General features: G+C 41.2%; 1 protein-coding gene across 1 annotated transcript in view; it reads left to right on the forward strand.

Moving 5' to 3' along the window:
* The first annotated feature begins 9,861 nt into the window (after positions 1 to 9,861).
* MTPN (myotrophin) overlaps positions 9,862 to 15,182 on the forward strand; it is a 44,374-nt gene continuing 39,053 nt past the window's right edge. The window contains exon 1 of the mRNA XM_037388835.1: positions 9,862 to 10,217. Within this exon, the coding sequence (XP_037244732.1) occupies positions 10,146 to 10,217 (72 nt within the window). The 5' untranslated portion in view covers positions 9,862 to 10,145. The remainder of the gene's footprint in view (positions 10,218 to 15,182) is intronic.

Below are 15,182 nucleotides of genomic sequence, written 5' to 3' on the forward strand. Positions count from 1 at the left end.
CTGCTCCAGCAAAGCAGAAACTAGGATGACAAAGAGCAATGCAGATGTCTCTGTGTAAAGGCTATATGGGCAATGGAAGTGCTACAGCCTGTTAACAGTAGTGACGGCTGTATACTATGTCACTGTACCTATCATCACAAACATTAGCAGCTATGTTTCTGAAGTGTGACATATACAGGACATAAACAATCTGACAGAATACACTGAGCATTAATTAGCTACCCAGTTGAGACTACTGTAAGGCTCTTACAGTATTCCCACACACAGTGTTGGAATAATGCATGTTACAGGTTTGCCAAGCCTTCAATAACTGCACTATTAAGGTGAAAGATATAATTTTAAGCTGTTTAAAGTTAGGAAGTCATTTATTCCTCCCACTGCCTACTAAGACTATGGAGAATACAGCAAAAACATAGCTTGGGAGGATGGAAGGGACAGCATCGAACATAACATTGCTCCAAACTTCTTTACTGGAGACCCTCACCAAATGGAAAGCAAAATGTTTCATAATCCATATAATCCATATGATCCATGTAACTAGAAGAGATATACACCCACTCATGGAAGCTATTCCCTTCTGGAAAAGAAGAGCCTAGCCCAAAATGTTACATAAATAGATTATGGTAAGAGCATTACCACAGTTCTGCCTCTGTTAATATGAAGGGATAATGAATGTATTAAATAGCAAAAGGACAAGAGAAAGAGAAAAAATATGGAAACAAATAAATAAATCAAGAATGAAAAGGACAAAATTAAAAGAACCTTTGAACTAGCGAAATGGTTGCTGATGGAACACCAAGTCACATGGGTATCTGAAAAACACTGAAAAGAGATCTCAAGAACAGCATTTTTAGTTGTTATATCCTGTGTGCATTTCTACAAGACACAACTGGAGATACGTTTGCAATATAAATGATGTAAGAATATGGATAATTATTCTGAAAGGAGAGCATTAACAAAAATGCAGAAAGCCAAACTTTTTCAATGCTATACTGGGAACAAATATCTGCAGTGGGGTTAAGGCCTTTCTTACATCTATTTCCAAACATAATTATTTTTTTGACACAAACAGTCTGCAAAAGCAGGGTATGTTCCATTTTTCTAAAAAAAAATCACCTTTGAACAAAATTTCCTAACTCTTCTCTGCTTTAAAATTCTTCTCCAAAGATGAGTTGTAACAATCATAACTGATTCCTTACACTTAACTATTCTGCAATTTGGCCTATGATTGTCAGGAACAACGAGACATTTGTAATATTTTTGCACTCTGAAACTCTCAAGACTCTTTACAATTGTAGAAAAGTATTAGATTATGTATGGGAAACTGAAGGCATAGGAAGTGATGGTTTGGACAACAGTGTCTCCCTGTGGCACTGTAACTGTTATTGCTTGTTGTTTGTTAAATGTCACTAGTAAACAATGTAAAACCCAAGAAAAAAAAGTTATTCTCCTTGCCCTTATATTTATAAGGAGAGATTCAGTTTATGAAGCACATTAGAATATACAAAATACTCCTCAAAGTATTAGAATATTTAAATCAGCACAAATGTACATAAGTGTGAATGGGTTTTGCTAGATTATATTTATAGTCTTGTTTATCCTCTGATGGTGACAGGACAACCAACATACTGGTGAACAACCTACATAAAGCCAGGACCGTAGTGGTCTGAAATGGTATGTGTCAGCGTGGAACCAGTGGTCCCAATTTTATTATGGTACTGAATAGAATATTAATATACATGTTTCATCAGTGTTTTTAAATATTCAAACACTAAATTTCCTATATAAAATCTGTTTGATTAATTTGAACATTCTAAACTTGAAAACCATGGTTTTCATTAAAGAAGATTTATTCCATACTTCATAATCACAACATATGCACTTCCTAGCTTACAGTAAACACACAAGCTATATACACTGTAAAATCTGCATACAATACTTAGGCAGTTGCATTTGTTTCTACTGCTTACAGCTAGATCCATAACTATTGTTCCATAAAACATTCAAAGAGCAGAAATACAGCATATTTCAGCTTTTTTATGTGGGTGATATAAATGTTCATGTTTAAATTTCGTTTTGTAAATTGGGATGCTGAACTAAGGTTGTTCATTTTGTGATTTGGGTTGAAAGTGGAGGGTTTCAGACAGTGCCTAAAGAACTAAAAAAAAACTATGACTGTTCAAAAATGAACAAGAATTGGAAGGCAGCAGTCAATGACTCTCCTGGTTGCAAAATCTTGCCACCGTGAAAAAAGAGGGTCCCAGGAAATTCTTAGCTGAGTAAGGGTAAGGAAACCCTCACACATGCTGAAGTACACAGTCCATATGTGGAAAACTGCAGATGTAACAAGCAAAAGCTCCAAAAGCAGCTTTCTCTGCTCTGTAGGAACCAGAAGGTTCCACAACGTCTTTGTAGATTTTTCAGATAGAGCTCTTTCCTACGAAAAGCAGACCTATGACTATTCTCTAAATAGAAAACTGGAAGATTGCTCACAAGTGTCTGCTATCTCAAGGCACCGACCTGGATGGAAATGCCAATGGCAGCAAAGAAAAGTTTAAGTATAAAATGCTTTATTCTGGCTTCTCTTGAAACCTCTAAACATGTTTTGCTTGTCTGTCTGCTCTACTTCTGGTATTATGCAACGTCTCCACTCATTCATTCACCCAACCAACATATAAGTTACATCAAGTTACACTCACTTTCCAAACTGTAACTTTCACACAGACATCTTCTCTGAATTAGGGTAAAAATGCATGAATAGATGTAAAGTTTTTTTTTCTCAGTGGCTGTCATTTCTACAAAAGGCAGAATTTTGCGATCTGCAATTCTTCCCTATAGAGATGGGCAACTTCAGTTTTCTAACTTTTTCTAAAATCCTAGCATTCCACCTACAGTATTATAATTTAGAGTTATCTCTATACAGCTGAGCAAGTTCAATAATAATTTATTTTCATTTAACTGGAAAATCACATTACTATCACTTCTAGTAGTCAGTTGTTTATTGCTTTAACGAGTACTGTGAGAAAAATGTTGCTTATGTTTCCTTTTTGTTAGTATCAGTCCTTAATGCACTCAACTGTCATTTGCTTACTAGCAAAAGATTTCACCTTTGTCAGCACTGCAAAGCCAATACTGTTGTGAAAAAGCAAACTGCAACCTATTCAGATTCTTGCACCATCAGCAAAGCTTTGGGCTAAGTTCTCCTGATTGTGATGCTCAGCTACACTGAACAGTCCCTTGCTTTGGAACAGAGACTGTGTTGTCACTCAGACCAGCATGAGCTCTCTGGTGTTTAACCCTTCATTGCAGCAGTTCGCTTGAAGGCAATTTCAGCTTTCAAAGGAATAACCAGTAATGATTGATTGACCCTTTCCAGTCATTACTTGTGAGGCTGCAGATAGAGCACCGCTTCCAGTTTTGGGGTCCCCAGAGTAAAAAGGACATTGACATACTGGCATGAGCCCATCAGAAGACAACCAGGATGATAAGCTGATTTAAGTACATGACATACGACAACAAGCTGAAAGAAAGTGGCTTGTTCAGTCCTGAGATGACAAGGTTAACGTATGGGGAGGGAGACTTACTGCTGTCTTCAACTACCTCATGAGAATACAGAGAGAATCATAAAAGCATTTAGGTTGGAAAAAACCTTTGAGATCATCAAGCCCAACCTTTAACCCAGGACTGCCAAGTCCACCACTAAACCCTGTCACTAACCACCACATCTACAGGTTTATTGAACACTTTCCAAGGATGATGATTCTACCACCTCCCTGGGCAGCCTGTTCCAATGCCTGACCACCTTTTCAGTGAAGAAATTTTTTCTGATACACAATCTAAGCCTCCCCTGGTGCAACTTGAGGCTATTTCCCCTTGTCCTATCACTTGTTACCTGAGAGAAGACAGAGGCAAACTCTTCTTGAAGAGGTAGGTATAAGATAAGAGGTAACAAATACAAAGTTATAACAGGGAAATTTTCATTAGAGGTAAGGAATTTTTATTTGGTTGGTTTGTGAAAGCAGTCAAGCATCAGAACAAGTTGCCAAGAAAAGTTGTGGTTTCATCACACTTTGAGACATTCAGAACTTGACTGGAAAAGGCCCTGAGCAACTTCATTCAAGTTAGCCCTGCTTTGGGCAGGGATTACATCAGATGACTTCCAGAGTTTCCTTCCAACCCAAATTATTTTATGTTTCTATAATTTTATTCTTTTAATACAGAGAAATAACTAACATTATAAAAAGATGATTTCTTGAACTTCCATTTCCTATATACTACTTCTAAAAAGAGAAATAATGTTATAGAAAAAAGTATCTTCTGTTGCGTGAAGACACAAAGATTTTAGTTCATTTTACTCATGGAGACAGTAATAATGACTTATACTCATATTCTTTTAAATAAAAGAAGAGAAGGTAAAGAACTTAAATGTGAAATAAACAAAGAAAACAACAAAATCTACTGGCATCTACAAATGATACTGAAAGAGAGAAGGCCTACAGCCAAAAGGAGATTTGTACTCTGTATTAATAAATAAGTCCAGCCTGATTATTTATGGGTCAAACCTCCAAACTGTTATTCACCTTCTGATCTTGCTGAGAGTATTTGTCAACACTGATACACTCCTTGCTTCAGTTTTCAGAGTCAACCCCTTGTTTAGCAATTGCTAAACTGACAGCTAGGTTGTGTTTACTGAAGTGTCCAGGGAAAAGGCATTTCCACTCCATGGGAAGATGCATCTCCACAGAATGACTTCCTTCTTCACTACCAAAGGCTGGCACCCAAGTTACTGCATTACTTTCCAAGGCCCAGCCTCATTGGGATTCATGAGCATGTACCAACAGACTGGAGCTATATGTCTGATTTTGTCTGCTTCCCCTGCTGTTTCAGGTACCATGATGAATACAGTCAATAATTGCTGGGTTCCCTGTCTGCAAGCCTTGCTTGACCTTGGGAGAGAAAAAATAACTCATTTCCCTTTCCTTTCCACTCCCTTTTCCTTCAGACACTTCATATCACAGACACACAAAGCAAAACCTGGTCCTCTCTGTGTATTTACCTCTCAAACATTTACACAGATTTTCTAAAGGTTCAGAAGAAAATTATTTGCAGTAATGTCAGCAAATACTAAACTATTTCACCAAAGATTCACACAGCTAAAGAAAGAACTCCGAGAAAGAGGAGATACTTGTCTTTCATATCCTGTACAATAAGGTTTGAGATACTGTCATGTTAAGAAGGTGGGGTTTCCTCAGACCTTTGTGTCCGACCAGCCTGTCCACAACCTGCATTTTGACAGCCTACTGTATCAGAGGGTGATTTGACTAACCTGTTCAGGGACCTTCGCTGACAGTGTCAAATCCCTTAACACAACTACTCAGATCTCCAGACTTATACCAAATGAACTTCAGCTGAAGATTTTTATTATGAAAAATACAAGTTTGTGACAGACTAAGGTTCAAAGATTGCTGGTGATAATACACTGACTGCAAAACAAGCTTAAAACAACACTTAATAACAGCTAGCATGAATTAGTCATAGAATAAAGTTCTTACCCAACAGGCGTCCCTATGGGGAAGAAGACAGGTTCAGCCTGTCAAATGATCCCAGAAGTTATGATGGAGTCTTCCCTAACTTCTCTCATTCATAACAGCTTTAGAGAGTGGCTCAGCTTGACCTAACTTCTTGCATGGATGTGTTTAACATATAGTTAAACACTAAATCAGTGTGGTAATTCAGGAGTCTAGACAATTCCCCCACACAACCCCCTCACCTTTGGACTTATTTCAGTCCAGGACCAGTTCATTTTCTTAACATCTAGGTGGAGCCTGACTGACTCTAGTCATACATATTTTTGTTACTGACTGGTATCACATGCCCAGTGAGGGTGTACCTTGGAGGCAGGTAACTTTGGGAAGGAGGTATGCGTCTGTATTATAATGAGATTATTTCATCTGAGGAAAGTAATTTTGCCACAGCAGCTGGCTCAGTGGTGGACATCTCATATATTCTTCATGTGACAATTGCTATACAGCTTATTGGCTGCATGGTACAACCGAATTCCCATTCCTGCAGGGAGTACAACAGAGCTTGGCCAGGGGGTCTCCACTCTGCTCCACCCCCCGTTACTCCTGTCAGTAGGTGCTGAGCTGGCAGGAGGTGTTGAGTAGCGAGCTGTGGTAAAGCAGATTCCGTGCATGTCAATCAACCTGAAAATGCTAGCTGTATTTTACCCTGAAAGGCTTTTTGTAATACTATGCTTCTCTAATTCCACCCCCCATCCCCCAAGTAATTTTCCCACAGATGCATAGAACAAAACCTGAAACTTTTTTGGCTAAGATGAAGTAAAACTGTTGCTGGATTCAAAAAGTAAGAAGAAGATATTAGTGTTTCTTCTCTGGTAATCTCCATGGCAGGCAAACTTCATCAAATACTATATGACCAACTAATAAACAGAAAGCAAACCAATTCTCCAATTTTCACCTGTTATTCCTAGATCTCTTGTGTCAGTTCCATAATTTTATTTAGTCTGCTGTTAACTTTATTATTTTCTCCTCAGTAGACTGAGTTCTATAGGATGATATTTTGTGCTTGGCTGTTGTTGCTGAATATAACAGCTGTTGTGTACAAACTCTTCGGCATTACCAAAAGGCAATATACTAAATATGAGATCAAGCACACATTTTTTAATAAAACCTGCAAGGGTAGGCGTATGTATTCAAGTCTCTTTCTTGGGTTTTCATGTCATTCTTTTTTTTAAAGTTTGGATAGCTAAATTCATTGGACTGTCTTGTATTCTAGGCTGTGTACTGCGTTTATGATTTATACAGACATATGCATTATATTATAGAAACATTGCATAGCTGAATACAACAATGAATTACCATTTATTTGTTGAAACAGATAAATGAAAAACTACATTTATATACAAACATATATAGGCAAATATATGAAGATATATGCAAAAAAATAATGTTTATACTCCGTAAGTCAGATTCACTTACAGAAGTGAAGCTCTGGTCAGCAGAGCATGATGAGTCTATGGGACACTTTAGCAGTTATGTAGGTCTTCAAAACAAGGCTTAACCAGTAAATAGCTAGATGAATTTTATCTCAATGGGAATAACTGGGCTAGAGAAGGCTAGTTTGTTGATCTAGCAGTCTTCCTACACCTTAACTCATTATCATTCCCTGTCTCCTCCACCCATTCAAATGATGGAGATATGCACCTCGTGCTTCTCAAATTTTCTGGAGGATGCAGAACAGAAATAACCAGTTTTTAATCAAAAAATGCAGCACAGATTCCTAGAGAACATACAAAGATACGCTATGCTGACTGGAATAATGTTTGTTCTTGCTTGTAATACATTTGGATTATATCTCTATCACAATACAAATGGCACTTTAGTTAGGGGTCACCTTTATACTATAACTCTTCTGGACTGTGACTTGCATGTTGCAGTGAAACTTCTGCTGATGAGACTAAAATAGTGTTTTGAAGTGGGGGACGTTACCAGGTGAAGGCCTATATTCCAGAAGACAGTGTAAACTCTATGGCTAACCATTAGGACTCCCTCCCAATGATGCATTAATTCTCCAGTGAAATTGCAGCTGGCCTAGAGCTTTTCCTAGTATGGTTAAAGACAGTACAAAGAGGAGATACTTTCCACAAGTGGAAAGTGAATCTACTACCGCTTACAAAACAGACAAGGTAAGCAGAGAGGTGTGTAAAATTCCCTAGTTTATGAATTATAATCAAATTCAGGTATCACAGGCTTTATATGTTTAGTACTGCATTTCTGTTCAATCATCTGTAACCTTATCATGCTTTCAAGAGAAAAAATTGTTTAAGGAATTTCTTTGCCAAACATTTATTCACTGCATTTCTTACACTTTTTTTCCAGATTCATACGTTTAAGAACCAAAAACTCTTAACTGCAAACAGACTTCTAGGAGTTGGAACTAATCTCAAAAAAAGGACAAGATAAAGAAAGAGGGCTAAGGCAGTGCATGCAGCTTTGAAGGCACATGTGACAACATCCCGCAGTTAGAAAATGGGTATGGGTTTTTATTTCTGGATGCATGCCTGAGAGATCCAGTATTAGTCATTAAGCAGACAAAAGCCATTTAGAATTTGGGCCTGAAGCTAACTGATGAGGATTCCTCTAGAAAAGGCATCTATCGGGTAGGAGGGGGGGAAATGCCTGACTAAACCATGTACTTAAGGTAACAGAACTTGTAGAGAGAAAGGGAAGTGTGAAAGTTTTTCTGCTTTAGTGATGGGATAGGATTAAGGATAACAGGCAAATTGTTGATAAAATGGGAAGATTAGATGCATAGGCTAGTGAGCACAAATATGGCAACAGAAGCATGCAACATTTTAAAAAATGTGGTCACAACTTGGCTCCTTGAAATTTGATTCAATTTATTAAAAAAATCCATGCTCCCTTACAATTTCTTCAGACTGAAAATTTAAGCACTGAAATATGTGTATTTATGCATGCGCTGGGAGTATTTACAAAACAATGCAAAGGCACTTGACAGTTTGTCTTTCACAGTTTTTTTGTATTCTTTTTCTTTAATGACATTAGGAAAACGAACAAGGACAAAACCCCTGTGTTCTGAAACTTCACAGTTTGTAAGTGAAATCAGTAATTAACCCAGCTTGAGAGGTTGTAGATTTTTACTTCCTTGCAAGTAACATTCTAGGTATTTCAATTAAATACCATTTAATCCCTGACAAAAATCTGCAAATCCCTACATATTTAACATTTCTGTGGTTCAGAAATACAAAGAAAACCCAGAAAAATCACGAGTTGCGTGGTAGCACCACCCCTCCTCACAAATTTTCTTTGGCTGTACGTGGAGCGCTCCCTCTGCCTCATTAATGAGGGATTGTTGCCCTTAAAGTCTCTGTAGTGGCCCCTCCGCCTCATTAATGAGGGTTTGTTGCCCTTAAAGAGTTATTTGTGCTTTTTCAAACTGTTGTCAGCCTGGGTGCAGCCCCGGCGGAGCAGCTCTAGCTCCAGGGGTGTTGAGGGCGATGTTTGCCGGAGGGGGTTACGAGCGGCGGCTGCCTGCCAGCACTCTGGCATGATTCACGGAACAGGCCGCATGTTCCTTACGCAAAACATGTGGTTTCGAAAACCAGATGCAACCACCGAGTGCCAACATATTAATTAATTATCACATACTTCCTTTTATGTCTCCCTGCTCATGTTTGGGAAGCATGATGGTAATTATTCACAGCACGTTCAGTGCCCCAGGTTTTGTGGAACAGCTATTTAGACACTGGGTTGCCTCAGTGGGAAAAGATGCCTAAACCGGCAGTTCCTCAGCCGCTTCGGAGGAGGGAGCCGGCGGCCCGCCGCCCCACCGAGCCCCGCACGACCTGCTGCGCCCCGGGCCGAGGAGCAAAGTCCCACGCAAATCGACTACAGGGTGCCGGGCACCGGGCGAGGCTGTTCCGCAGGGCTCGCCCCGCAGCCCCAGCGGCCCCGCCGGCCATCAGTCGAGACGGCTGATGGGGCCGGGCGCAGGCCACGTCACCATGGCAACCCCGGGCAACCGGGGGCGGGGCCGCCGGCGGGGCGAGGCCGTGGGAACATAGAGCGCATGCGCCGCCATCCCCCCCTTCCCCCCTTCCCCCCTCCCCCCCCTCCCCCCCCCCCCCCCCCTCCCCCCCTCCCCCCCCCTCCCCCCCCTCCCCTCCCCGTGGTATCTCCGGGAACCCGGGACGCTTTACCGCGGGCGCATGCGCCGCCCACCGCCCCCCCCCCTCTCCCGCGCATGCGCCCCGCTTCCCCTTCTCCCGCGTGGGTGTCTCGGTGGGGTGGGCAGCGGGTGGCGGGGGAGGGGAGCTGAATGGGAACCGGAAGCGGAAGCGCCGCGCGCAAGTAAACCGCTTTTCCCTTCAGTCAGGCGGCTTCTCCCGTGCTGCGCCCCGCTCGCGTGTCCGGCCTCGCTGCGCGGTGCCGAGCTCCCCCGCGCCGCCCGCCGCCGCCCGCCGCCGCCCGCGGCCCCGCCCAGCCGCCCGCCGCCGGCAGCCGGGGGAGGGGTCCCGCCCTCCGCGCCGCCGCCCTCGCTCCGTGGAGGTGCTGCCGGCCCCTCGCCGCCTCGCCCGCCCGCGCCTGTGCTAGGCGGCCGCGATGTCTGACAAGGAATTCATGTGGGCCCTCAAAAACGGGGACTTGGATGAGGTGAAGGATTATGTGGCCAAGGTAGGAGGCGCCGGGGGCCCGGGGTGGGCGAGGCGGCGCTGAGGAGGGAGGGACGTGCGCGGGGCCCGCTTCGGGGCCCTCCGTTCGGGGGTCCGCCGCCTGGGGCCGGGGGGCAGGACCCGCCGCCTGCCGGGGTGCGGGCTGCGAGCCTCCGCGGCGCTGCGGGTCCTCCCCTCCCCCTCCTCGCGGCCCGCTTGGGTCCTGGGCTCCCTCCCTGCCCCTCCAGCCCCACGGTCGACCCTTGTGCTTGCTGCTGAAGTTATTATATGTCAATACGCGAAACTTCCTGAATTAACAGCCTGTGTCCTAGTACTGCCCCGCTGATCTTATGTGTGTGTGTGTGTATATGTATGTGGCCTTGGTTTGGTTATCCTTCCCCGCAGTGCCTCAGGGCTCATCCTTAATAGGGTGCTACTAAGCTGCCGGGTGTGTTGAGGCTTAATTCATTAACCTTCTGTGAAGTGTTTTGATACCTTCTTAGGGCAAGCGCTACAGGAACAGTAGATACCTGTGTAAGGGGTGAAAAGTATTCAGGTACACTGTAGTATTTGGAGGTTGGTTTATGTCCTTATTTGCCATGGCTTGTCAATGAGGTTTGTGGGTAAAGTGCATGTACATAAGGGCAAGATGCTGCTTCGGTGAATCCTTAGTGTTGTCTAGAAACTGTTACATCAGAGCAGAAGTTTGCATGTAATTTAGCTGTAATTACTTAGATCTCTGAACAAGTTAATGATTGTCTTTGGGAGCTTGACACATGCTGACATATCTTGCTGTGATGACTTAAGTTCTTCCTACTCTAGTTGTCGACTTCGGTTGAAAGTTACACAAACTTGTAGCACTCTTGGCAGAAAGAAATGTGTGTGAGTACTTAACAGCTGCTTTAGTACAAAGTCCAACAGTTTAGCTTTAATAGTCTTCTCTGACAGTTTCAGCTAAGCTACTGAACTTTGCATCAAAGTGGCTGTGGACTCGCATGCTGTGCTCTGCCTGTAAAGTGCTAGTGGTCCTAATAAGTAGGCATAATATAATTATCCCACTTAAGCAGTCTGTTAAGGGTCACATATCTATGTCTGTGTAATACAGTTGAGTATTGCATTGACGTATCTTATTTCTTCTCAGCTTTGGGGCCTCCAGAGTGTTTCAGCAGCAGATTTGGATTCTTGATACACCTTTTACAAGAATGCCATATTTATCTAGACAACTCACTGCACACTAGTGAGTAGTGGATCCTTGTGTATCTATTGCTGAGGCAAAAACTTTGGCAGTAACTATCTTCAGTCAGTTTATATCTACAAGATCACTGCAGTACTAATTACAAAGCTTTTCTATATTCCCACTCTTCCTGAGTGGCACTGCAACTCATGTGGCAAATGGTTTTATGTGATCACTCTTCATCCACTTCAGCATAAAGTCAAATACTTCGTTCCATCTGCTGCTGAAAGAGGCTTGAGCCAGCCAGGGTGGTGCTGTAGTAAAGAGGCTGAAGGGCACCATCTAACTGCACTAATGAGGTAGAAATCCTTAAAAGAGAGATACTGTCTGTGGTTAGGTGATTACAGTAAAAGAAGCCTGCAATCCTTGAACAAGCTTACATTTTAGCACTGGCAATTGTAGAAGATGAATAAAGTGTGGGAATTTTCTGCTTATTTGTGACCTTATCTTGTCCATTCTTTTCCCCCACTTGCAAATGCGCTTTCTGTCATCAGCTCTTAAGCATCCTACTTGCCAGTAACACAAGAAGTCTAATGTTTTCTTTCCAGTTGTCCATTATGTTTTCTTGACAAATTGTGGGCTAGTACCCAGGCTACCCTGGTTTCATGTAGAGACAAAGCTTATATGAGCAAATTTTGACTGACACCCTTCCTAATGGTTTGTTAACTTGTTTGGCTAATTTTTGGTAAGTTTTACAGTGATAAACTGGTGGGTTTTATGAAACAAAATGGAGGGAGGTACCTTCAGGGAAGAAGAGTACAGGAATGAGCTTATGTTTATAACAGGAAATGTGCATTGAGGAGGGGCAAGAGAACAATATGAAACCTCTGACTGTAGGAGAAGCCTCCGTTGGAACTTCACATTCTTGGTTCCTAAATTAATTCTGTGAAGGCAAATCATACTTTGATAGTTACAGTTCTCAGGAAAGTGTCTTTTCTGGACTGCCTGTTCTCTTTTGACTGCCTTCCTTATCAGTTGTATGGCTTTCTTGTCCTAAGTTTACTTATATGAACTTTGCAGTAGTAGAAATTTCCTCTCCCTGTAATGTGGGAGGCAGTGTTACATATCTTAGTCTGCATCTTCATAAAATTCTTTTTTGTCTGCCTTCCTGAAACATTTGATTTCCAGCTTCTCATTTGTGTTGTTCCTTGTTCTAGTCTTGTTTCTTCAATTGATTGGAAACAGTACAGCTTTTAACTATAATCTTGTAGTTTTGCTGCCAATTACAACATAAAGTGTTTGACCTCTGATTTTGTTTCCTATCTAAATAGCAGAGTTTGAAATGCTAACTAGATGACCCTGGGCACTTCAAAAATAATAGTGTAAATGGATGTCATCAGTGAGACTGTAAGAGTTGAACTCTGACAATGTCAGTCCTGGCTTTTCTTCACCTGTGTGAAATAAGCTGTAGAAGTTCTGTCTTTGGAGTCACTAGTATTTATTATTATTATTATTATTTAATCTCAGATTTGGCTAGTAGGTACCAAAAGGAAGGTAGCTTAGTAGCACTCAGACTTTGATTCAAACAGCAGGTGAAAAAGTATAACGTGAAAACCTTTCTTTTCGATGACAGTTTATTTTCTTTAAGTAGAGAAAGCTTCTGCCACTTCAGCAGTTCTTGGACAAGGGATACAGAGGCAGAAGGAAGGGTCTCCATTTGTACTTTATTTATGTCTGTGTAAAGAGGTTTTTCATTCTACTGAAAATACTTTTTCAGAAAGAATCTTTCATGGAAATAGTAGTTCTGAGGGGTGGCAATGAAACAAACAAATGTCAAATGATACTATTTTGTTGCTTAAGAAAAGAGATCTTAGTGCTGCCAGTGTGTGCATTCAGAAGACTTCTACTTGACTTCTACTTGATAAAAAGTTGAAAGATTATCTGTATAGTTTGAATAGTCCTGTAAAACTTAATACTTTTTTTGCAAGAAACATCTTATTAGTCTCCTTTTCTTGACTTCTAATCCTGTCAACTTTTTCTTTAAGTTAAATTATAAGTTCTACTGAACTACTGTCGTTAGTGTGTTATGCTAGCAGTTAAGTATGGTGTCATCTATTTTTATGACTAGATTAAGAAGTAATTTTTACCATTCGCTTTCTTTGATGTTGTCTATTTGAATATAGCCAGCATATGTTAGCTTCAGAGGTGTCTTTGCACGAATTGAAGGGACTGAAGGAATTCTGCACTCTTCCTACATACATCCACTCAAATTTTTAAAATTCCCCAAGAAAACAGAAGCTTTCATGGGAAGAGATGAATCAAATGTGCATTTAAATGGGTGAGGAGGACCCACGCAGATTAATTTGCTTCCCTCGAGGAAGGGAACAGGGGGCTAAAAAGTTTCAGTTAGAAGAAGAGCAGGGTATATTAAGCCTGCAGAACTTCTTAATGTGAATGGCGTTTGCTCTTTTACCTTCTCTTTATACTCATTCACCAGTGGAATGAGATAGGCTGTACAGTTGCTTCAAAAGACCATCAACATGTACATGTAATGTTTCCAGTCAGCAGTAGTTTTCTCAGGTGAAGTATAACATCTGTTCAGTCACCAGACACAAAGTTTTTGGCCAGATAAACTTGGATTGGTAAGAAAGAGGTTACAATAAATCTTTTTCTAATGTAATTTCACCTCACATAGCTTAACTGAGAAGTCCTCACTTCAGGAGCTGCTGTAGTCCCCTACATCATTGCTTCCTAAACATACCACTGCTTAGTTATGTTCAATAAGTCAACCAACCTACCGCCATAAGAAGATAGGACAATCAACCAAACTGGAAGCACCAGATTTTTACTGCTGAGAGGACTGGGAGTTTGAGGTGATGGTACGCTGTGAAACTAACGCTTTCAGAAAGTATGCATATGCTATGCTTGCCTAGTAGGCATTTCTGGTGTGGATTTTTAAAATATTTTTTTAAATAACAAAATAAACAAAACCAAATTCCTAGAGGACCTTCAATAACTCTGCTAGAAAACAGCAACTACCTATGCATCCTTCACAAAATTGTGATATGACAAAGTCTTGCAGTTCTTTGGGATATAATGACATTTGAATACATGTCTTGAGAAATGCAGAAAACATGACTACTGCAAAACTAACTGGAGAGACTAAACCAGAAACATTGTTTAGAAATACCTTTTTGAAATGGAGGGAGCAGTCAGGGGTATAGTTAAGGTTTAAGTGTTGTGAAAAAGAGAAAACACTTAAATATGTCTGTGAGAAGATTGATTAGAATGGAGAAATAATAGGTTACCCCTCAAAAGTTTAAACCTCTATTCTTTTGTGTGTCCATTGAAATGACTTATTCAGGAACAAACTAAATGAAAATAAACACTTAATTAAGTGACCATTATATATGGGTGGATTACTTTTAGTTACAGATTAACCATACCATGGTTAATTGAAACCATTGAAATTTACCTTGTCTCACTATGTTGAATACTGAAGTGCACTTCAGTGTTACAGCTACATTGATAGCTGGATTGCCTCTGGGTTGGAAAATGTTTTCTTGCTTTTCAGTGACAGGGAGCCTGAAAGCCTAGCTGGATTACAGTGCAGTGTAAGTATACCTCAGTAGTTTGTCTAGAGGCATATCAAGTCTGGCACTGACCTGGGAGCTACTGGACTGAAGTTTATCCCCATGAGAGCCTCTTGGATATCTCTGTACTGTAACTCCTTGGTGTTATGCCAATACTTGTACTGTGTGGGTTTTTCTTTATCTGGAGATTCTAGGCCTTCTGTTATTTTCTCTTGATTAC

Source organism: Falco rusticolus, chromosome 5, assembly GCF_015220075.1.
Source record: "Falco rusticolus isolate bFalRus1 chromosome 5, bFalRus1.pri, whole genome shotgun sequence".
Classification (NCBI taxonomy): Eukaryota; Metazoa; Chordata; class Aves; order Falconiformes; family Falconidae; genus Falco; species Falco rusticolus.